This window comes from Dendrobates tinctorius, unplaced genomic scaffold (assembly GCF_039654945.1).
Source record: "Dendrobates tinctorius isolate UK_male_01 unplaced genomic scaffold, ASM3965494v1 ptg000214l, whole genome shotgun sequence".
Taxonomy (NCBI): Eukaryota; Metazoa; Chordata; class Amphibia; order Anura; family Dendrobatidae; genus Dendrobates; species Dendrobates tinctorius.
Window position 1 is genome coordinate 2,055,820 of NW_027361881.1, and position 23,089 is coordinate 2,078,908.

The 23,089-nt window shown below is 48.7% G+C and overlaps 1 protein-coding gene across 10 annotated transcripts in view; it reads right to left on the reverse strand.

Annotated features, from left to right (window-relative positions):
• The window catches only part of GSE1 (Gse1 coiled-coil protein), a 337,588-nt gene that overhangs the window by 22,718 nt on the left and 291,781 nt on the right, over window positions 1-23,089 (reverse strand). For 6 of the 10 annotated variants that reach the window (XM_073554894.1, XM_073554895.1, XM_073554898.1 and 3 more), the window contains one exon: window positions 4,349-4,567. The exons of 3 other annotated variants lie outside the window; for them this stretch is intronic. In XM_073554894.1, coding sequence (XP_073410995.1) covers window positions 4,349-4,567 — 219 coding nt within the window. Of the gene's footprint in view, window positions 1-4,348; window positions 4,568-9,348; window positions 9,499-23,089 lie in introns of those variants that run through there. One more of the 10 variants, XM_073554902.1, reaches the window with a different exon arrangement.

The window sequence follows — 23,089 nt, forward strand, 5'->3', positions numbered from 1 at the left end:
TTTGGTCACATGAGCCAAACACCTGAAAAGTCAGAGCCAGTATCTGAAGATATGGACACATTTCCACCAGTATAAGGCACGAGGTACAGACAACAGTGCATTAACCACCTAGAAGACGCACTAATGGCAAATTTGAGCTCACGGTATAAATCATAAAGAGTCTCGTCCCTCTCCTCCCACCACCGCACTATATAAAATCAGAAAATAAGACACGGCGAGGCCTTGATGCTCAAGGACTTGAGAGAATTTCATCTGTAGAGCACATGAGTTAGAGAGCAGATCTGACATCTCTGCGGTAGGATGTGCACACAAAACATTCAATGATCTCCTGACCCAGCGGCCCCATCTGTATCATTAGCTAAAGAAGAAGCTACAAGCCATTCCCAGGACACTGGATCCTTGAAGAAGAAAAGCCAGGGGGAGAAGAATGATTTTTATCATCTATGCATCTAGACAAACCTTTTCCCATTATCCTGCGGATGTGAACATGGGAGGAAGGGTCTGCTTATTACAGGGCAGGGGAGCTGATAAGGTTCACAGCGCTACTGAAGTGCATCTTGTTAACAGTAGACCAGGAACAATTAAGGACGTAATCCTTCCTGAGCTGGGAGCTGTCCCCTGACCGCTCAAAATCAATAGCTTCCCAACAAGTCAGGCAATTACCGGCACCACAGCCACGAGCATGGAAGACTGTAGATTTGCTCTGCGGCTTTACACGGGGCGACAGTGTGATCATCGTAATTAACTGCTGGCATCCTAAGACGAATGGCTCAATAAAATTAATTGGGATTAGAGTTGAAAAGTCCTTGCACAGCGATGTCCCCTTTATTGTCTGCGCCCCCTACACTGTGCGTCACAATCTCATCTTATCTAACCAACTTGGTGAAGGTGTGAAATTACCAACTCCGAGACTGGTCCAGCCGGCAACACACAACCTCCGAAGACGACCCCGATGCAGAGGAGGCGGACATACCATTTTGGATTCTGAACACATTTGTGATTCTTTACGGCCGCAGAATACGTTATTGCTACATAGGCAAAAGAAAGGTCTGATATTGACTAAAGAATACAGCAGGGAAAAATCAAATATTTCTATTGCTTGGATTCTCTAATTGCGGTACTATAAGTCAATCATTAGATAATGCCACAGAACAAATAAGAAACATTCACGTCAGACGATCGCTCCTGAAAGGTTATCGAAAGTCTTCATTTACTGATATAGGAAGACCGAGAACCACACGAAAAGTCAGCCAAAGAGCAAACAATGGGCGAATCTGTGTCTCTGGGACAAATGGCTTATTGAGATGCTCCAGACTGAACACACAGGCTTGTTCTGTGTAACTTTCGTGTTCAGTTACAAAGTTACGGCTCCAGCTTCCTCTGCGCTTGTCGGGTCACGCTCCGACTACCCAGGATTAAATATTGTGCCAAACCATGTTCCCCGAAGTCACCAATCCTGAAACTGGAAGGTGTTATCGACCGAGATATTACACACGGAGGACGTGTATCACAACTCCGCACGGAAAGCAGCGTTAGACGCGACTGTAGAAACAAAGCTGTAAACTGCTAACGCAAAAAGAGAAAAATAACAAAAAACAGTAGAATAACCCTAGAAATGGAGAGGAACCAAAAAAAGTACCAGTATAGTGTTCCCTGAAAATCCACGTGTCTGTGTTTAACTAGATGGACAGTCTGGGGCGGGACGGTCTTATAACGCAGTCATTTACAAGTCAGGGGCGTCAATAGTTTACTAGATCTGGCTTAGAATATTGCAAATATTTGCCAATTTTTAAATGAATAAAGTGCGTAAAGGAGGCGAGGATCGTGTCATCAGCAGATGGGTAAGCATTCTGCACGTTCCCCGTTACGTCGTAACTTAATGTTGGACATATCCTAAACACACCGTGCCATTCTACAATGTAGAAAATGTGAGGATTGATTTTTTTCCATTAATGATCTATGTGCTCTATACATTCCAAGGCGAGAGACACCAGTCAATGCTTTGTTCTGCTCGGTTTCCTTCCAATACATTCGCCGCTTAGCCTTACAAGTTACACCATGTAATAACTTACATCGAAAAGTCACAGACGTTTGTAAAAGAAAATACAAAAGTAACCATTTTCAGAGTCAGACCAACACAATATCCTAATCTGCTGACACGCAGGGATAAGAGGTGACAAGTCCACAGCAGTCAATTAACACCATTCCAGATGTCCGCAGACAGTCCCTGGCGGACCGAGCTCAGGGCAGGGTGGACTCCCCGGCTTAGACCAGCTACCATGGAGGCTGCTCGTCCTCTCATGTACTCACATCCTCCAAATGTAAAGGTTAGAGCTCTTCATCATCCCAGGCACAACCCCCGAGCATTACTGCAATAAAATGCCAGACACCGCCAGCCACAGATCACTCATCAAACAGAACGGCGCACCGAGACAAGACCGTGTATGTAAGGGAACCGTCCGGAGAGGGCAGCAAACCCTGTGTACATACCAACATAGACCTCTGGAGCTGGGGACACAAGTAACGCTGCTGACAATTCAACTGACATTAAAGAACATTCACCAACTAAACTATAACCATGAAGGACCGTTTTATTGACTGATAAAAGTTAACTGGAACTGAATTTTTCACCAAATTATCGGACATAAGATCTTTTACCCACTTATGAGATTTTGTTAATAAAACAACGCTATCTGCCAATATGGAGTAAGACGTAGATGACGGCATCCACCACCAGAAAGCGCTTCATCCACACATCAACCTACTTCTATCTGTATAAGGCCACCATTAGATTCATTGCACTTACAGACTCTGATAATGATGATTGTGCAACCAAGTTATAGAAATTCCAAGTATATGCATCTATGAAAAATAGAAAGCGCAAAGAAGAAAGCTCATAATATTGGAGCCTGGAGCAGCAGAATCGCTGCATGCCCGTGATACAGAGCCCCCCGATCTGCTCCAGAGCAGCAGAACATGGAAGCACAGACCCGGCGCCAGCTGCCGAATTACAAAGGCTTTTGCTGCGCCCCCTCCTTCCTCCTCGTGCTTTAGCATCATCCAGCCTAGCACTGCTCACATCACACTAAATGGGCCACTTATGAGATTAATGTACTCTGCAAACGACCGGTAATTTCTACCTTAATTATGAAATTAATTTGCTGCTGTTAAATTCCCCTTCTTCACTGCAAAATAGGCTGTCATTTCAGGGAGTCGTGTCCCCCACCCTGGAGAGTGCAAGGACGTCAGCGTGGTGATCTGTCTCACTCCAGACGGCTGGAGCTGCGAAAGGTACTGCAGGCCAATGAACAGGCTTTGTAGCCACCATCTTTACGTCTATAATCGTTATCGTTGCATCGTTTAGGCCACCCCAGGCCGGGTTTACCTACGAGGTATGAAGAGATGTGTGGGTCAGCAGGGTTTGTCCCATAACTCATCCCACTGATGAATGCTGTCCGGGAATGCTCAGTCTTAGTTTATAACCAGTTGAGGAGCCACGGAAGGTGAACCTCATATATAAAGCCTTGTGGTACACCCGACTGTCGGCTCTATCCATGTAACACCAGATTCAGACACAGAATATCAAGGAAACCAAGATAATTATAATAATGGAGCCAAAATACAAGAAACTGATAATAAGTGCCCCCCTCCATGTAAGAGAGGTACCTGCAGACCGAAGACCACAGCATTTACAACCCCTGGTAGATGCCCCCTTATTGCATCAGTATCATGGAGGGTTAGAGGGAAGAAACAGCACAAGACCCGAACATCTCACGGGGGACACAGCACAGACTAACGTGGCCATAACTCCATGCTGTCATACACTTTTACCTTGGCCCAGTTTGACGTTAGTGGGCATTCCTTATAAATATTTGAGGACATGTAAATTCGCAACTCTCACTGGGTTCCTGCCAATATCAAGGCAGGAATGATCTTCTGGGCTAGGAATAAAACACTGGAGCGTCTGATATTCATGGTCCCTATCCCAGGACTGTCTGCAGCACGTTGGTCCGCTGCTCTGCATCTTCGGTGGCGCGTTGTGGGACTGGACTCCTCCAGATTCGTGATCTATTATATACACAGGATCAGGACAGTCTCCTCAACTACAGTCTAAGATGACCACACAACGGGCCACCAGGCATCTTTCCATCATGGTTCTCAGTTTTACCAAGAGCTCTGGACACCACCATATTGGATCTCTTTGGAAGAGTGCTGCCCTTCTGGACCATTTTAGAGGGGCGCATCAAGTGATGGTGAGGAGAGAAACTCTCCACCCAGACGACATGCTACGGTGGTCGGCGGGAGGGAAGACATGCACAAGACACAGGTTCCAAGCATTAAATCTTACCTCTCGGCTCCTCGGCCTGTTTTGCAAGTTTACGCAGCGCTGCAGCAAAGCTGGAGGAGGGTGCGGACTGGACTGATAGCGCGCTGCTGGCCGCCGGGCTGCCATTGGGTACCAGGGAGCCATTGAGAGGGGAGGGAGTGAGGGGGCTGACAGTGGCCGTGGTCCGGGTGGCTGTAGAAAGCATTCCTATGGAAGGTGACTTTGGCTCATGGTTCATGCCTGGAATAAGGAAAATAAAAATGGGACATAAAGCTAAACAGAATAAATGATCGAGAAGGAAAAATAAAACAAAAACACATATTACAATGGCTGGCTATACAATCCTAGAGGAAGGAGCCACTGCTGGTCATGCGGGTCGTCACCAGTGGTCCACCATAACTGCAGGGAGTGATGGAAGTGCGATTGTCATCTGGATTTGGCCCAGGTAGACATTACTGTATCGTAACCAGGATGAGCGCCAAATCCCAGACATTACATAATCAATAGAAGACAACCCTAAAAATTCAGCAACAGCAGTTTTTAGGGCCATTGACTATTGACTACCTGTCTCCGGACATATATCAAGCCCTGGTTTATGGTTGTCAGTAATTCTCCCCTCCAGACCCGACCTGTCTCTGCTGAACGATGAATTACCCAGGATGTATGTCATGTTCTGATAATCAGCATCTCGTCCCAATTGTCGCACCCGCGGAGGACATTTTATTCCTGTAGTACACACAGAGCGCCATCAGCTCATTATCCATTATCATAATTACACAGCTGCAAATAAAGGGGCGAAATTAAATAGAAGCAGTACAGACCTTTGTGCTAGAGAATATCCACATGAACCCTGGTGGCATAGAGTGTTTTGGCCATTTTTCAGCAGCAGGCATGTTTTGAGGCCACACTTTTAGGGGGCACAGGTGGCTCCCGAATAGCAGGATAAAGTCGTATATCATCTACCTGTCTTACTTTCCTTATTGACTTCATTGGTGGAAAAACGCAAACGGCAAGCGATGATTACACAAAACGTGGATCAGGCATGTGGAAGAAACTACTAATACTACAGCCAAGACTTAACGGGGGCTTTCCTGTGTAATGAAGTGATGGCATATCACTAAAACCCCACCGATTCTGAAAATGAAGAGGCCACAGTACTGGGGTAGCGCTGCATCCCCTTCACGGACAGCGTTTCTGGTGCCTGCTACGAGGAGAACTGCAGCCTGACCTGACCTGATGTGCTGCATATCGACAAATGTAACCGGACCGATCTGTCAATGCACAGCGGAGGTAAAATGTGACCAGATGTGCAAGCACAGCGCTAGAGCCACCGCATCACAGGGCCACAATCACAGCCACCATGTCAGAGCAGCGAAGCCACCGGGTAAGCGCTTTTACTGCTGCCATCGTGTCAGAGTACCCCAGCTATGTCAGAGCAGCGCAGCGTCATTGTTCCAGCTATGTCAGAGCAGCCGCCACCACGTCAGTACCCCAGCCATGTCAAAGCAGCGCAGCGTCAGTGCCCCAGCCATGTCAGAGAAGCGCGGCGCCAGTGCTCCAGCTACGTCAGAGCAGCGCGGCGTCAGTGCCCCAGCTATGTCAGAGCAGCGCGGCGTCAGTGCCCCAGCTACGTCAGAGCAGCGCGGCGTCAGTGCTCCAGCTACGTCAGAGCAGCGCGGCGTCTGCCCCAGCTACGTCAGAGCAGCGCGGCGTCAGTGCCCCAGCTACGTCAGAGCAGCGCGGCGTCAGTGCCCCTGCCATGTCAGAGCAGCGCGGCGTCAGTGCCCCTGCCATGTCAGAGCAGCGCAGCGTCAGTGCCCCAGCTACGTCAGAGCAGCGCAGCGTCTGTGCCCCAGCTACGTCAGAGCAGCGTCTGTGCCCCAGCTACGTCAGAGCAGCGTCTGTGCCCCAGCTACGTCACAGCAGCGTCTGTGCCCCAGCTACGTCACAGCAGTGTCTGTGCCCCAGCTACGTCACAGCAGTGTCTGTGCCCCAGCTACGTCACAGCAGCGTCTGCCCCAGCTACGTCACAGCAGCGTCTGTGCCCCAGCTACGTCACAGCAGCGTCTGCCCCAGCTACGTCACAGCAGTGTCTGTGCCCCAGCTACGTCAGAGCAGCGCAGCGTCCGTGTTCTAACTATGTCAGAGCAGCGCAGCGTCAGTGCCCCAGCTACGTCACAGCAGTGTCTGTGCCCCAGCTACGTCAGAGCAGCGCAGCATCAGTGTTTTAGCTACGTCAGAGCAGCGCAGCGTCAGTGCCCCAGCTACGTCACAGCAGCATCTGTGCCCCAGCTACGTCAGAGCAGCGTCAGTGCCCCAACTATGTCAGAGCAGCGCAGCGTCCGTGTTCTAACTACGTCAGAGCAGCGCAGCGTCAGTGCCCCAGCTACGTCACAGCAGTCTGTGCCCCAGCTATGTCAGAGCAGCGCAGCGTCAGTGTTCTAGCTACGTCAGAGCAGCGCAGCGTCGGTGCCCCAGCTACGTCACAGCAGCGTCAGTGCCCCAACTATGTCAGAGCAGCGCAGCGTCAGTGTTCTATCTACGTCAGAGCAGTGCAGCGTCAGTGTTATAACTACGTCAGAGCAGCGCAGCGTCAGTGCCCCAGCTACGTCACAGCAGCGTCAGTGCCCCAACTATGTCAGAGCAGCGCAGCGTCAGTGTTCTATCTACGTCAGAGCAGTGCAGCGTCAGTGTTATAACTACGTCAGAGCAGCGCAGCGTCAGTGCCCCAGCTACGTCAGAGCAGCGTCAGTGCCCCAGCTATGTCAGAGCAGCGCAGCGTCAGTGTTTTAACTACGTCAGAGCAGCGCAGCGTCAGTATTTTAACTACGTCAGAGCAGCGCAGCTTCAGTGTTTTAACTACGTCAGAGCAGCGCAGCGTCAGTGCCCCGGCTACATCAGAGCAGCGCGGCGTCAGTGCCCCGGCTACGTCAGAGCAGCGCGGCGTCAGTGCCCCGGCTACGTCAGAGCAGCGCGGCGTCAGTGCCCCGGCTACGTCAGAGCAACGCGGCGTCATTGCCCCGGCTACGTCAGAGCAGCGCGGCGTCAGTGCCCCGGCTACGTCAGAGCAGCGCGGCGTCAGTGCCCCGGCTACGTCAGAGCAGCGCGGCGTCAGTGCCCCGGCTACGTCAGAGCAGCGCGGCGTCAGTGCCCCGGCTACGTCAGAGCAGCGCGGCGTCAGTGCCCCGGCTACGTCAGAGCAACGCGGCGTCATTGCCCCGGCTACGTCAGAGCAGCGCGGCGTCATTGCCCCGGCTACGTCAGAGCAGCGCGGCGTCATTGCCCCGGCTACGTCAGAGCAGCGCGGCGTCATTGCCCCGGCTACGTCAGAGCAGCGCGGCGTCATTGCCCCGGCTACGTCAGAGCAGCGCGGCGTCAGTGCCCCGGCTACGTCAGAGCAGCGCGGCGTCAGTGCCCCGGCTACGTCAGAGCAGCGCGGCGTCAGTGCCCCGGCTACGTCAGAGCAGCGCGGCATCAGTGCCCCGGCTACGTCAGAGCAGCGCGGCGTCAGTGCCCCGGCTACGTCAGAGCAGCGCGGCGTCAGTGCCTCGGCTACGTCAGCAGCGCGGCGTCAGTGCCTCAGCTACGTCAGAAAAGTGCGGCGTCAGTGCCCCAGCTACGTCAGAAAAGCGCGGCGTCAGTGCCCCAGCTACGTCAGAAAAGCGCAGCTTTAGTGCCCCAGCTACGTCAGAAAAGCGCAGCGTTAGTGCCCCAGCTACGCCAGAGCAGAGTCAGTACCCCAGTTAAGTCAGAGCAGCGCGGCGTCAGTGCCCCGGCTACGTCAGAGCAGCGCAGCGTCAGTGCCCCGGCTACGTCAGAGCAGCGCAGCGTCAGTGCCCTAGCTACGTCAGAGCAGGGCAGCGTCAGTACCCCAGCTACATCAGAGCATTACATTTATCTTGACCTCTACATGAACCATCCTAGATCTTCACAGAACTAAAAGGCAGAAAGCAAACAGCAATTTTGATCACTGATTTGAAGACCTGCTATGATGATAGAAATCCATTATATTCAACATATCGATTCATAGCATAAGAAAATCTGTGTGACCTCATGTTTGGGGGGAGGTGCAGGAAGAGACACACAGTTCCCACACAGTTCTATAAATCCACACATTGTAATCACACACAACCCTTTGATTTTTTTTTTTATGATTTGACTGCAGGGGAACTCGCTGACCCGTGTATTGCCCGCCGGTGATCCCAGTCACACAAGGCCACTGAGTAAGTAAATAATCATTTTGAGGCCCGCCGTGAAATACGGTCACACTAGCCTTAGCTTCTCTCTGCCTTGTAGGCCTGTACCATGTAACACCGAATTCGCTTTTAGAGAAATTTTTGCCGAATAGCATGCGCAGTGCCGGTCATTATAAGAAAAACATCGGACATCTAGGGTAAAGTGCGATGAACTCATGTGTGACCGTCATCACAGCAAGGTACAAGAAATAAACCTTTCCTCATCAGATTACAGATGAGCTAAATACAAACGGCACCGAAACCAACACGCTCCTTCACGGAGAACCACGGGGCATCCACGTACCCAGTGCACAGAGTCAGCATTAAAGTCTGATCCTCACAGCAGTAACAAGGGACACGAGAGGCGGCTGCAGCTTCCATCTAGTCACTGAAAGGCAGGCAACAAAGAGGAAGGAGCAAGAACTTCACAGAGGCTAAACCGCCTGCCAGCTGCATGCTTGGCCAGACCTGATGTGTGTGGATCAGAAGCCCTCGTGTCTGTATCAACACTGAATCCAAAGACAGAAACAACCATCTGTAATGAGAATAATCACCAAGACTGCAGGATGATGGAGAGGAAGGCGAGAGATGGAAGAAGAGGAAACAGGGTGAAGAAAGGGGCACAGAGCGCCAGACGCTCCGCGCTCGGGCACAGATAGGAACAATGGAGAGAAAGAGAAGAAAGTCAGATGCTACATGAAGCAAGACAAAAAGGATGGAAAGCAAAACAGCCCCATTCTGCCGTCATCTTTCCCCAACTAAGCATGAATGCAAAATGCAGCTTACTATGGAGCGCAGCCGAGGCGGTCTGTCATGAAGCTTCAGCTCTTCCACTTTTTTTTTTTTTTTGCTTAATTTCTGCTAAGTCGATGGACTAAATGGTGCACTCTCCAAATAAAGGCTCCAGGACACAGCATTATCCTCCACCAGCGTCCCAGGCTTATCTAACAAAGCAACACCACACTTGCCTTGTGAAAACAAGCTGATACTCAGCCTGTAACAGCTGCCACCAGCGTCACATGGGCTGTCCCCATCTCCCCCAGCCAGGCTGCCTGCAGATAACACTGACCGTTTTGTCATGAGACTCAGAGGCAGCAGAGGATTCTATTCAAAGCAGCGGATCAGGGGGCGTCTGACCCCACTGCATCCTCCCATCTTTCCTCCTGGGGAGGGTATGTAGCTGATGGAGGGGAAGATCCCATATTAGTAATACGAGGGTATTCTGTGCATCCGAAGAGAAGCAATATTATATCCACTGTTATAACCCCGCATCTATTGGTCGGACACACGACTTTAACATTGAAAACTTCAGAAAAGTCGTCGGCTATTTTATTTATTTACCGGCCTTCAGCTCGATCTCGAGCCATGACGACTTGTTGGATGAGCGCTCTGTAGGGCGATCGATCTTATACATAATAATAAATTTTATTTCTATAGCGCCGACATATTCCGCAGCACTTTACATTTCAGAGAGGACTTGTACAGGCAATAGACATTACAGCATAACAATAATCACATACAGTGGGGCAAAAAAGTATTTAGTCAGTCAGCAATAGTGCAAGTTCCACCACTTAAAAAGATGAGAGGCGTCTGTAATTTACATCATAGGTAGACCTCAACTATGGGAGACAAACTGAGAAAAAAAAATCCAGAAAATCACATTGTCTGTTTTTTTTCATTTTATTTGCATATTATGGTGGAAAATAAGTATTTGGTCAGAAACAAAATTTAATCTCAATACTTTGTGATATATCCTTTGTTGGCAATGACAGAGGTCAAACGTTTTCTGTAAGTCTTCACAAGGTTGCCACACACTGTTGTTGGTATGTTGGCCCATTCCTCCATGCAGATCTCCTCTAGAGCAGTGATGTTTTTGGCTTTTCGCTTGGCAACACGGACTTTCAACTCCCTCCAAAGGCTTTCTATAGGGTTGAGATCTGGAGACTGGCTAGGCCACTCCAGGACCTTGAAATGCTTCTTACGAAGCCACTCCTTCGTTGCCCTGGCGGTGTGCTTTGGATCATTGTCATGTTGAAAGACCCAGCCACGTTTCATCTTCAATGCCCTTGCTGATGGAAGGAGGTTTGCACTCAAAATCTCACGATACATGGCCCCATTCATTCTTTCATGTACCCGGATCAGTCGTCCTGGCCCCTTTGCAGAGAAACAGCCCCAAAGCATGATGTTTCCACCACCATGCTTTACAGTAGGTATGGTGTTTGATGGATGCAACTCAGCATTCTTTTTCCTCCAAACACGACAAGTTGTGTTTCTACCAAACAGTTCCAGTTTGGTTTCATCAGACCATAGGACATTCTCCCAAAACTCCTCTGGGTCATCCAAATGCTCTCTAGCAAACTTCAGATGGGCCCGGACATGTACAGGCTTAAGCAGTGGGACACGTCTGGCACTGCAGGATCTGAGTCCATGGTGGCGTAGTGTGTTACTTATGGTAGGCCTTGTTACATTGGTCCCAGCTCTCTGCAGTTCATTCACTAGGTCCCCCCGCGTGGTTCTGGGAATTTTGCTCACCGTTCTTGTGATCATTCTGACCCCACGGGGTGGGATTTTGCGTGGAGCACCAGATCGAGGGAGATTATCAGTGGTCTTGTATGTCTTCCATTTTCTAATTATTGCTCCCACAGTTGATTTCTTCACTCCAAGCTGGTTGGCTATTGCAGATTCAGTCTTCCCAGCCTGGTGCAGGGCTACAATTTTGTTTCTGGTGTCCTTTGACAGCTCTTTGGTCTTCACCATAGTGGAGTTTGGAGTCAGACTGTTTGAGGGTGTGCACAGGTGTCTTTTTATACTTATAACAAGTTTAAACAGGTGCCATTACTACAGGTAATGAGTGGAGGAAAGAGGAGACTCTTAAAGAAGAAGTTACAGGTCTGTGAGAGCCAGAAATCTTGATTGCTTGTTTCTGACCAAATACTTATTTTCCACCATAATATGCAAATAAAATGAAAAAAAAACAGACAATGTGATTTTCTGGATTTTTTTTTCTCAGTTTGTCTCCCATAGTTGAGGTCTACCTATGATGTAAATTACAGACGCCTCTCATCTTTTTAAGTGGTGGAACTTGCACTATTGCTGACTGACTAAATACTTTTTTGCCCCACTGTAGATCATAACAGATACCAAGAGGAATGAGGGCCCTGCTCGCAAGCTTACAGTCTATGAGGAAAGAGGTAGACACGAAAGGTGGGTGGTAACAGTTGCCCTGATTGTATGGACCAGCCATAGTGTTAAGTGTGTAACAGTACAGACACAGAGGGCTAATGGATGCATAAAGCATGTGGGAACATGATACGGGGAACCTGGTTATGGTAAAACTTTTGGCTGTGCCACACAGGGATAGATTAGGTTAATGTGTTGAGGCGATAGGCCAGTCTGAATAAATGAGTTTTCAGGGCACGCTTAAAATTGTGGGGATTGGGGACTACTGGTATTGACCTGGGAAGTGCATTCCAAAGAATTGGCGCAGCACGTGTAAAGTCTTGGAGACGGGAGTGGGAGGTTCTGATTATCGATGATGCTAACTTCAGGTCATCAGCAGAACGGAGGGCGCGGGTAGGATGGTAGACTGAAACAAGGGAGGAGATGTAAGGTGGTGCTGAGCCATGGAGGGCTTTGTGGCTGAGGGTAATAAGTTTATACTGAATTCTGGACTGGATGGGTAGCCAGTGTAATGACTGGCACAAGGTAGAGGCATCGGTGTAACGATTGGCGAGGAATATACATGCCTAGATGTACATGTCCACCAGGGTCTTCTCCAATGTTATCTTGATTATTAAGCCATCGGGTTGCCGGTCTTCCTCTTCGTCCTTGTTCCTTCTATTCCAGCCATGATGTCCTTCTCCAGTGATTACTCTCTTCGTACGATGTGTCCACAGGTCGTAGCTTTTTGATCCTTGCTTCATTTGTAAAAATACCTGAAGAAGACTGGTATTTGGCCGACCGCTGGTCATTTATCCATCCGATATCCATTTGAACTTCGATTTTTACTATTATAATTCACCAGGCTGTATTTCACCATAACTGAGGATCAAAACCTGTGAGGTCATCGTCACATTTTGACCCATTTCAGGTTTTAACAAAAGTATCAACCACTCAATGACTGCAATCTGGAGTCAATGACCACTTTCCGCCATATAGAAAAGATCCAACTCCTTGTAGAAACGAAACGTTCGAGCGAAGGCTTCTTTACTCCTGAAGGAAACGTTGTAAAAATCTCCTATCGACGTTATTAAATAACTTTCGAAAGCCATGCAATAATAAGACCTACTATTTGTTGCCAGGGTTTTGCACTTTGGATCACTTTTGAGATGGCGCGCATGTCCTTCCGTCTTGTCTGATAATGACATGCAGATGCCAGTTTACACGAGAGGATAGAACATGCCCCAAAAATGATCATTATTTAAGATGCGATCAATGGCAAATTCTTTCCGATCACTCGATCGCTGCACACGGACAATGACTGGGAACCTTTGCGCAACAAAACCTTGACACAATTCCCTCACATAAAAGGCCCTAACCTCACTGCTGTTTTTACACCCAATTATGGCTTAATTGACCCTTAAAACACGTCTCCCTGCAGTGACGGGGTGGGCAGACAGGCCGTCATCACCATCCTCGCCATGAAGTTTGCACCGCCATTTTTTGTAGGCAGGATGATTTATTCTCTGCATTATAGATCGGTCTTCTGGAAACTACATAGATTTATTTATCATCTCCCCACATTGTCAGCTCAGACAGAGCTACAGAGGTGGACTAATATTAGACACCCACCGAAAGCAAGGAAATAGTTCCCGTGTATTAGACTCTCAGACAAAAAAAACAAACACCTTTATTATCCTAGAAATAAAGGTAAAGCTATTCATTCTGCGAGGAAAAGCACCAAAATGTTGCAGTTATCTAAGCACATTATCCTGTGTATTCCACATGGACCCGGAAAACGAGATAAACAAAGAAATAATGAGAGCAGGAGTCACTTCTGGAGCACGCTGACAAGGCAGCGATATAATTACCGCGACGCTCCGTCAGCCATGGCATCCTGTGCAGGTCGTGCCTACTTGATATTGAATTTTTGCATTGCCTGTAGAGCACACTACGAGTCATGGTCTCCAGAGAACAGACGAGGTTCATCAACCCCCCCCACCCACCAATTTGTTTCCAGATAAGGCAGAGCTCTGTAGCTACATTAATCTTCCAATGACAGTGGCCCAGGTGCTCTTGTCATGGCAAATCATCCATGCAAAATGGCTCTCCTATGTAATATGTGGTAAAATGGAAGCAAAAACAGCAGTCTTCCAATCCCCCAGGAGACGGCTTCAGCTGATGGACGTCGCCCTATAGTCTTCTCGCCATTAAAATCATATCTATGAAAAAAAAAAAAAGGTTACCATTGGATCTCAGCCCTGCAGATGTGTCCTGGAATTTGGCACTGCTACAATATCTTTCTTCTGGGAGTCAAGATGCTGTAGACAAGTACAAGTCATCAAAAAAGCTTTCATTGTGCACACGGATGTTTAAAAAAAAAAGCCGGTTGAGGCTCCCCAAGTCAATCGCTGCTCTATTGATTACTCACCATGTGATGTCAGGTCTACAGAACTGCAGCTAATCACTGGGATCAGCAGCGCTGCCATGTACATAGCAGCTTAGTCCAGTGATTGGCTGCAGTGCTGTAGATTAAGTATCGGTTGATATGCTGTGCTGGACCTGGGGAGGGTGATTCTTATTATTGGATACTAATAGTGGGCAGAAAAGAGAAACTGGAGGACTCTCTTATATTAGCTGTGTCCAGTGCATTAAGATGATGATCAGTTGTAACTTTCATGCAACACCGGACTTTTTGGCTTTCTGACGTTTTTGCTCCTCTGGAACCGCTATAATCTGAAATTCTAAAATCTAATAGTCAACCAAGTCCTCAGCACGACCCCTGCAATCCGGCACATAAATGTGACCAATTCATTAAGCTGTCTCCTTATATAGTCAGAGCCCACCAGGCCTCCTGCTGGCTTTCTGCCCTTCTGTTCAGTAAGGCCTTTTTGCATAGAGCCGTCTACTAAATATGGAAACTAAGGAAAAAAAAAGAAAACTGTTGATATAAGGAGGCCATACCCATTAGATAGAAGTAGGCCGATGGCTGAATGGTGGTCTGCTGACACTGGATGAAAGAGGACCGATCTGGGAACGTTCGTGGACTAGCAACCATCAGCCATGGTAGTCTGCGGACACTGGATGAAGGATGACCGAACTGGGAACATTCGTGGACTAGCAACCATCATCCATGGTTGTCTGCTGACACTGGATGAAGGATGACCGATCTGGGAACGTTCATGGACTAGCAACCATCAGCCATGGTCGTCTGCTGACACTGGATGAAGGATGACCAATCTGGGAACGTTCATGGACTAGCAACCATCAGCCATGGTCGTCTGCTGACACTGGATGAAGGATGACCAATCTGGGAACGTTCATGGACTAGCAACCATCATCCATGGTAGTCTGCTGACACTGGATGAAGGATGACCAATCTGGGATCGTTCATGGACTAGCAACCATCAGCCATGGTAGTCTGCTGACACTGGATGAAGGATGACCGAACTGGGAACGTTCATGGACTAGCAACCATCAGCCATGGTCGTCTGCTGACACTGGATGAAGGATGACCAATCTGGGATCGTTCATGGACTAGCAACCATCAGCCATGGTCGTCTGCTGACACTGGATGAAGGATGACCAATCTGGGAACGTTCATGGACTAGCGCCCATCAGCCATGGTCGTCTGCTGACACTGGATGAAGGATGACCAATCTGGGAACGTTCATGGACTAGCGCCCATCAGCCATGGTCGTCTGCTGACACTGGATGAAGGATGACCAATCTGGGATCGTTCATGGACTAGCTACCATCGGCCATGGTCGTCTGCTGACACTGGATGAAGGATGACCAATCTGGGATCGTTCATGGACTAGCTACCATCAGCCATGGTTGTCTGCTGACACTGGATGAAGGATGACCGATCTGGGAACGTTCGTGGACTAGCTACCTTCAGCCATGGTTGTCTGCTGACACTGGATGAAGGATGACCGATCTGGTAACGTTCGTGGACTAGCTACCTTCAGCCATGGTTGTCTGCTGACAGTGGATGAAGTGTGCCCGATCTGGGAAAGTTCGTGGACTAGCTACCATCGGCCATGGTCATCTGCTGACAGTGGATGAAGGATGACCAATCTGGGAACGTTCGTGGACTAGCTACCATCGGCCATGGTCATCTGCTGACAGTGGATGAAGGATGACCAATCTGGGAACGTTCGTGGACTAGCTACCGTCGGCCATGGTCGTCTGCTGACAGTGGATGAAGGATGACCAATCTGGGAACGTTCGTGGACTAGCTACCATCGGCCATGGTCGTCTGCTGACAGTGGATGAAGTGTGACCGGTCTGGGAATGTTCGTGGACTAGCTACCTTCAGCCATGGTCATCTGCTGACAGTGGATGAAGGATGACCAATCTGGGAACGTTCGTGGACTAGCTACCATCGGCCATGGTCGTCTGCTGACAGTGGATGAAGTGTGCCCGATCTGGGAAAGTTCGTGGACTAGCTACCATCGGCCATGGTCGTCTGCTGACAGTGGATGAAGGATGACCAATCTGGGAACGTTCGTGGACTAGCTACCATCGGCCATGGTCATCTGCTGACAGTGGATGAAGGATGACCAATCTGGGAACGTTCGTGGACTAGCTACCATCGGCCATGGTCGTCTGCTGACAGTGGATGAAGGATGACCAATCTGGGAACGTTCGTGGACTAGCTACCATCGGCCATGGTCGTCTGCTGACAGTGGATGAAGTGTGACCGGTCTGGGAATGTTCGTGGACTAGCTACCATCGGCCATGGTCGTCTGCTGACACTGGATGAAGGATGACCAATCTGGGATCGTTCATGGACTAGCTACCATCAGCCATGGTTGTCTGCTGACACTGGATGAAGGATGACCGATCTGGGAACGTTCGTGGACTAGCTACCTTCAGCCATGGTTGTCTGCTGACACTGGATGAAGGATGACCGATCTGGTAACATTCGTGGACTAGCTACCTTCAGCCATGGTTGTCTGCTGACAGTGGATGAAGTGTGCCCGATCTGGGAAAGTTCGTGGACTAGCTACCATCGGCCATGGTCATCTGCTGACAGTGGATGAAGGATGACCAATCTGGGAACGTTCGTGGACTAGCTACCATCGGCCATGGTCATCTGCTGACAGTGGATGAAGGATGACCAATCTGGGAACGTTCGTGGACTAGCTACCATCGGCCATGGTCGTCTGCTGACAGTGGATGAAGGATGACCAATCTGGGAACGTTCGTGGACTAGCTACCATCGGCCATGGTCGTCTGCTGACAGTGGATGAAGTGTGACCGGTCTGGGAATGTTCGTGGACTAGCTACCATCGGCCATGGTCATCTGCTGACAGTGGATGAAGGATGACCAATCTGGGAACGTTCGTGGACTAGCTACCATCGGCCATGGTCGTCTGCTGACAGTGGATAAAGTGTGCCCGATCTGGGAAAGTTCGTGGACTAGCTACCATCGGCCATGGTCGTCTGCTGACAGTGGATGAAGGATGACCAATCTGGGAATGTTCGTGGACTAGCTACCATCGGCCATGGTCGTCTGCTGACAGTGGATGAAGTGTGCCCGATCTGGGAAAGTTCGTGGACTAGCTACCATCGGCCATGGTCGTCTGCTGACAGTGGATGAAGGATGACCAATCTGGGAACGTTCGTGGACTAGCTACCATCGGCCATGGTCGTCTGCTGACAGTGGATGAAGGATGACCAATCTGGGAATGTTCGTGGACTAGCTACCATCGGCCATGGTCGTCTGCTGACAGTGGATGAAGGATGACCAATCTGGGAATGTTCGTGGACTAGCTACCATCGGCCATGGTTGTCTGCTGACAGTGGATGAAGTGTGACCGGTCTGGGAATGTTCGTGGACTAGCTACCATCGGCCATGGTCGTCTGCTGACAGTGGATGAAGGTTGACCAATCTGGGAATGTTCGTGGACTAGCTACCATCGGCCATGGTCGTCTGCTGACAGTGGATGAAGTGTGCCCGATCTGGGAAAGTTCGTGGACTAGCTACCATCGGCCATGGTCGTCTGCTGACAGTGGATGAAGGATGACCAATCTGGGAACGTTCGTGGACTAGCTACCATCGGCCATGGTCGTCTGCTGACAGTGGATGAAGGATGACCAATCTGGGAATGTTCGTGGACTAGCTACCATCGGCCATGGTCGTCTGCTGACAGTGGATGAAGGATGACCAATCTGGGAATGTTCGTGGACTAGCTACCATCGGCCATGGTTGTCTGCTGACAGTGGATGAAGTGTGACCGGTCTGGGAATGTTCGTGGACTAGCGACCATCGGCCGATACAAACCACTTTGTTCCATACAGTAGCCGTCTGTCATCGATAGCTAAAACTTTCCTTCATTATTTCATCTGATCAATGATTAGTCTAGTCAAATCAAAATAGATTATTTCAACCAACATAAAGTGATCAGCAAGCATGAAATGGCCTGCAGAGGAGTAGGAAGAGTGCCAGGTTCTGTGTCCACACATTACGAGTCAGCTCTGAGCAATTGTAAGACCGGTTTGAAGTGACCAGAAAACTTTCTCCTACATCAATGGCCTCACCGGAGTTTAAGCCCCCAAAATGCAATGAAACAATGCAAAGACGCGACAGGTGCATGTAGCCTCCATATAGAGATGTAATACCTTGAATGACCAGCAGGGGACACTGCTGACACACAGTTTGGCTCTAGAGGATTATCCACAGCCAGAGCTAAGGAAGAAGAGGAGATTAGTGAAAGGGAGTGAGGACTGGAAATCCTGAGCTGCCTCATTAGTGGGGAGGATGGAGATAAGAGGAAACCATGAGTGAGCTGCAGTTTATTAAAGAGGCAGCTTCATCAATATACTATGCATGCTAAACACCGAAAAAAAACCAAAACACTACAGTACAGCGGAGACTCATATTGTCACCGAACCGTAACAGCGGAGACTCATCCCCACCCAAAATGAAGAAAAATGATGCTGGGTGTGGATAATAATCCACCAGATATGAATCACTTCTGATGGAAGGAAGGCATTGAAAGTCATGAAAAGGGAAGTGCTCTCCGGGCATCATCCATAACCTGACACCCAGAGGACATTACAGACCCCTCTGCTCCGACTATACACGCAGGGAAGGTCTCAATTTGCCCCGTGCTAAATGCAACGCCATTTTCCAGTGGTGAAAAAACAGGATGGAAAGGATAAAGAGAATGCAACTACTGAGTATTACAAGGGGGGAATTTATTGTAAGGAAAACCCACTACATCCAGTAGGCAACACCAAGTTCCTTTCAGAAAAAAAAACCCTGCAGACCCAGGTACGAGTCTGAGGCAGAACGGGGTTGACCGAAATGATGGAAGCTCTAGGACCAGACACAATTACTCCCCAGGAAAGAAGATTGCATGGAAGGGGCTCCGAGCAACATCCAACAGCAGTTACATTATTGCCAGCCTGTTAAGACAGGTCGACAGCACTTCTATGTGCACAGAATGTCCTGGACGATGAGCTGCCGACGATTATTTTTAAGCTGGCTTAAAAATTATCTCACTGGACAAGCAAGCATTTAGCTCATTGGTTGGGCAATTACTGGCCTGCCTAGACAGGAACGCTCGTTTATTTCTGTCGTCCTGACTAAATGGGCCCTTACAAACCAAAATTTATCAGCGACTGGGAGCAATCTGTGAACGCCTCGCTCTTTAACGAAGCCCCACGCTTCGTCCATCAGGTTACATTATTTCACATTAGCTGCAGCATCCCAGTTGGAATGTATGGATCCATATTCAACATCTCCGGGAGCTGAAAATGAACCTTCCCCTCCATCTCCTGCCGCCCGTCCCCGTGTACTACATTCCCCATCCTGCCAACCCTAATCAGCATCAAAACCCAACGCGCATAGTCAGGGAGAATCGCTCAGGGCTCGTTAACGGCTGAGAAGGCCCTCGATGGCCCACTTCAACGATGCATTGCTAATTAGTAGCGGCACACTAATGATAAAGTATACATGTACATAGGCAGCCATGGCCTGTGCAGTGTGTAAACTGCACCTCTCCTTCTACCATTCTCCCCTCCACAAGCAATCACTAATCAGCACTCTGCCTGCCTCCTGCCGATTTAGTAATTACTGTCTCCTTTCATCCACAGCTCCTCTGACACCAGACCTCAGGCCCACTACCTCCCTTCTCTGTAATTACAAGCTAATAGTTTCAAGGGTTTTTCTTTTTTTTTTTTATGTCAGGTCCCAGTTCAAGCACCAATTCCCTCCTCTGCCTCCACCCACCTCCTGATTCTGCTCCACTCTCCTGACTAATGATACCCTGCAATGTTCATCACAGCTTGAGCTCGGGTCAAGTCGCAGGAGTGCCAGGACAGCATGTAATACTCTTCATCAATGCTGCACGAATTTCTGTACAGGCCAAAAATGTCCCCCCATTCAGCTCCAGAAGAGCCTGCGACACATCGCTGAAAACAAGAATGTCATGTGCAAAACCCAGCGGCGGCGGCAGCACCAGGCCAAATCCCATCAAGCTGTGCCAAGATCACAGAAAGAAAGGGAAAGAGGGGGGCACAAATTGCAAAGCAATGCATCGGAGAGTCAGCCCACCGGGGATACGCAGGGAGTGAGGGGGCAGCTGTTAATGGAAGGGAATCCATTATTCTTTCATTGGACTGAAATAAGCAGATTGGCAGTGACAGTGGGGAACCCATATGAATGGTCAGCACCGCTTCCAAGAAATCTTACTCAACAAAACCAGATGATGCGGGGACTGCGGAGCCACGCACAAGACACTTCCAGCTAGCAGATTAATGAATGGACCAATCATCAATTCTAAGTTTTCAAGTCATTATTTTTTCCGCCTTGCCTTTCGGTTTTCACTGACGAACTCTGCACCAGATTCATCGAAAAACGTTTGATCAATTTGACACAAATTAAAAGATTTTTTTTTTTTTTTTTGCATCTTCTAACAGTTAAAATTTACCACAATCCTTTAAAATGTTGCAAGTAAGTGACAAAACCCCCCATTATTTACTCTAGTGCGGAACCATCGCTCAGAACATTTTGCATCATTTCAAGAAGTTGCACGCGATGAATTAGCTGGATAATGAAAATCACGGAAAAAAAAAAAAAAACTCCAAAGGGACAATGACTGAAAAAACTAGTGAAAAAGGGAGAAGAAATTGCCATAAAGAAAGTGTCAGAAATAGTCGAAGTCCAAACTTTTACTCCCAAAATGGGCCCAAGAGAGTGATGAATCGCAGGCATTTTGGATCATAGAGGCTGAATACAAAGTGGCCATTTTATTACCTTTCCTGCTCCATGTAAACGGCGTCTACAGCCACATGTACAAGATACTCAGATGTCAACAGGACTAATGCAAACTTCCCACCTAATCCGACCATAAAACCTGCATCCATAAAACATGAGACAAAACAGATTCTCATTACCATCTTCATTCTGCTGTCCTTAAAGCTACAGTCGGCGGCCGGGGTCATCTTTCCTTTCACACCAGACTTCCAGGTGGAAGTGTCTCCGTCACCTCATTAGCATACTGGACCACTGATCGACAGGAAAGGTTGCTGAAATAATATATGGTGATCGTGCGGTCATCCTATAAGGATATATATGACCACAAGCGGGGGTCCACATCTTGCGTATTTAGGGTTCCGCTACTTTCTAACATACTTTAGGCTTCAATTTCATGCCGTTTTCAGGATTTTGCTTCCACCCTTCCGCCATTGCTACAGTTGTGTCCGTGACAGTACGTTACGGTGTATCGGTGCACACAGAAAGTGTCCAGAGGACCCTCCAGATCTGCTCTGGATACTTCAGTCTGTGGATAGAATTAATCACTTGACATGAAGTTTGAAAGTGTGACGGAAGGGTAGAAACATTAGAAAGCTGCAGTAGTTGCATGCACATTGGATGAAAGTGGGAGAGTAGGGATGCTACATGGCATCCAGCGTGTGGCCCCTACAGGCTGTATACATTAGCCCTAGTGGCTGGTATCTGTAGTTCTTCGGGGATCTGGATATCAGATCATGAAATACACGGCACTAGTTACGTCGTTCAGCAAATCTGGCGATCATTTCTGCAGGCTGACTGCTGTAACGGCGACGTCAACACATGTATGTGACGGTGGATGATCTGCGCTGTGGATGTGGAAGAGTAAACATCATAATGAATAATTCACAAGTTTTAATGGGAGACGTGTTCGTCACTCTGGTTCTGGCCGGATGGGTTTTTTTATCCTTCGGCACAAGCTGCGGTTATTAAAGCTTTGTGTCTGCCTCCCCATTATCACCCGGCATATGACTCTCAGATGATGCCATGAAAACGGCGAGATGTGTATAAGACGCTCATTGTGTAAAGTGCCTCTGGCATGTTCTCTTCTGCCGGGCCAGCTGCTGACAGCGCGTCTCATGTCCTCTGTGCGAGGTGCGGATTGTGGGGCCGGAACCAACGGATATCACAAGAAGCTGCCGTGAAGGCAAAAACACCACCTCCGGACTCATTGCAGAGCGAATTCCCAACGCCGGGCAGGTCAGATCGTCCGTCACAGCAAGTCATAGACAGAAGCATTATTATGGGATGTCATCAATAATGCGGAATCTCCATCTGTCCAGGACTCAATTCTGGGATATGTTGGTCTATTTATTAAGCTTTCCTGACACTCTGACGGCTGTTAAAATCTACCATCTTGTTTATACAGCTCCGATGCAGATCTATGTATCTCCATGGTTACAGAATAGGAACAAACCTGTCCAAATGTTGCCTACATAAGGCGTAGCTCCCCCTGACCACCACCCAGTACTGCTCCGATTGAGGAAATCAGGACTACCAGATTTCTCCTGAAAATAAGACCTAACCCATAAAATAAGCCCTTGAATGATTTTACAGGATTTTTTGATTATAATTGAAATGTAAACCCTAGTCCAAAAATAAGCTCTAGTTAGTCAGGGCCAGCGATAGGGGGTTTAAACTGGGCGACTGTCCAGGGCCCCCAGCGTTTCTATTCCGAGGTTAAGACCATGATGTCACAGGTCTTATAACCGCAGGAGTCTAGAGGAACTAAAGAGGGGGCAGGCTGGCATGCAGGGTCGGCGTAAGGTGGGATGGGGTGGAGCAGTTTCTCCGGGCCACCACTCTCTCACAGGACCCCCGCATTTCTGATTTCAGGTTACGATGGCTTAAGGACCTTTGGTGATACCACAGTAATGTGACCATGATGTCACCAAAGGTCTTTTAATTTTAGGAGTCTAGAGGAACTAAAGAGGAGGCAGGCTGGTATGTGCAATGCGTGTGCGTATATATACACACGTGTATGTGCAGTGCGTGTGCATTGTGTCTGTGATAACAGATGTTGTGGATGGGAATAAAACAAGACCTCCCCAGTAACAAGCC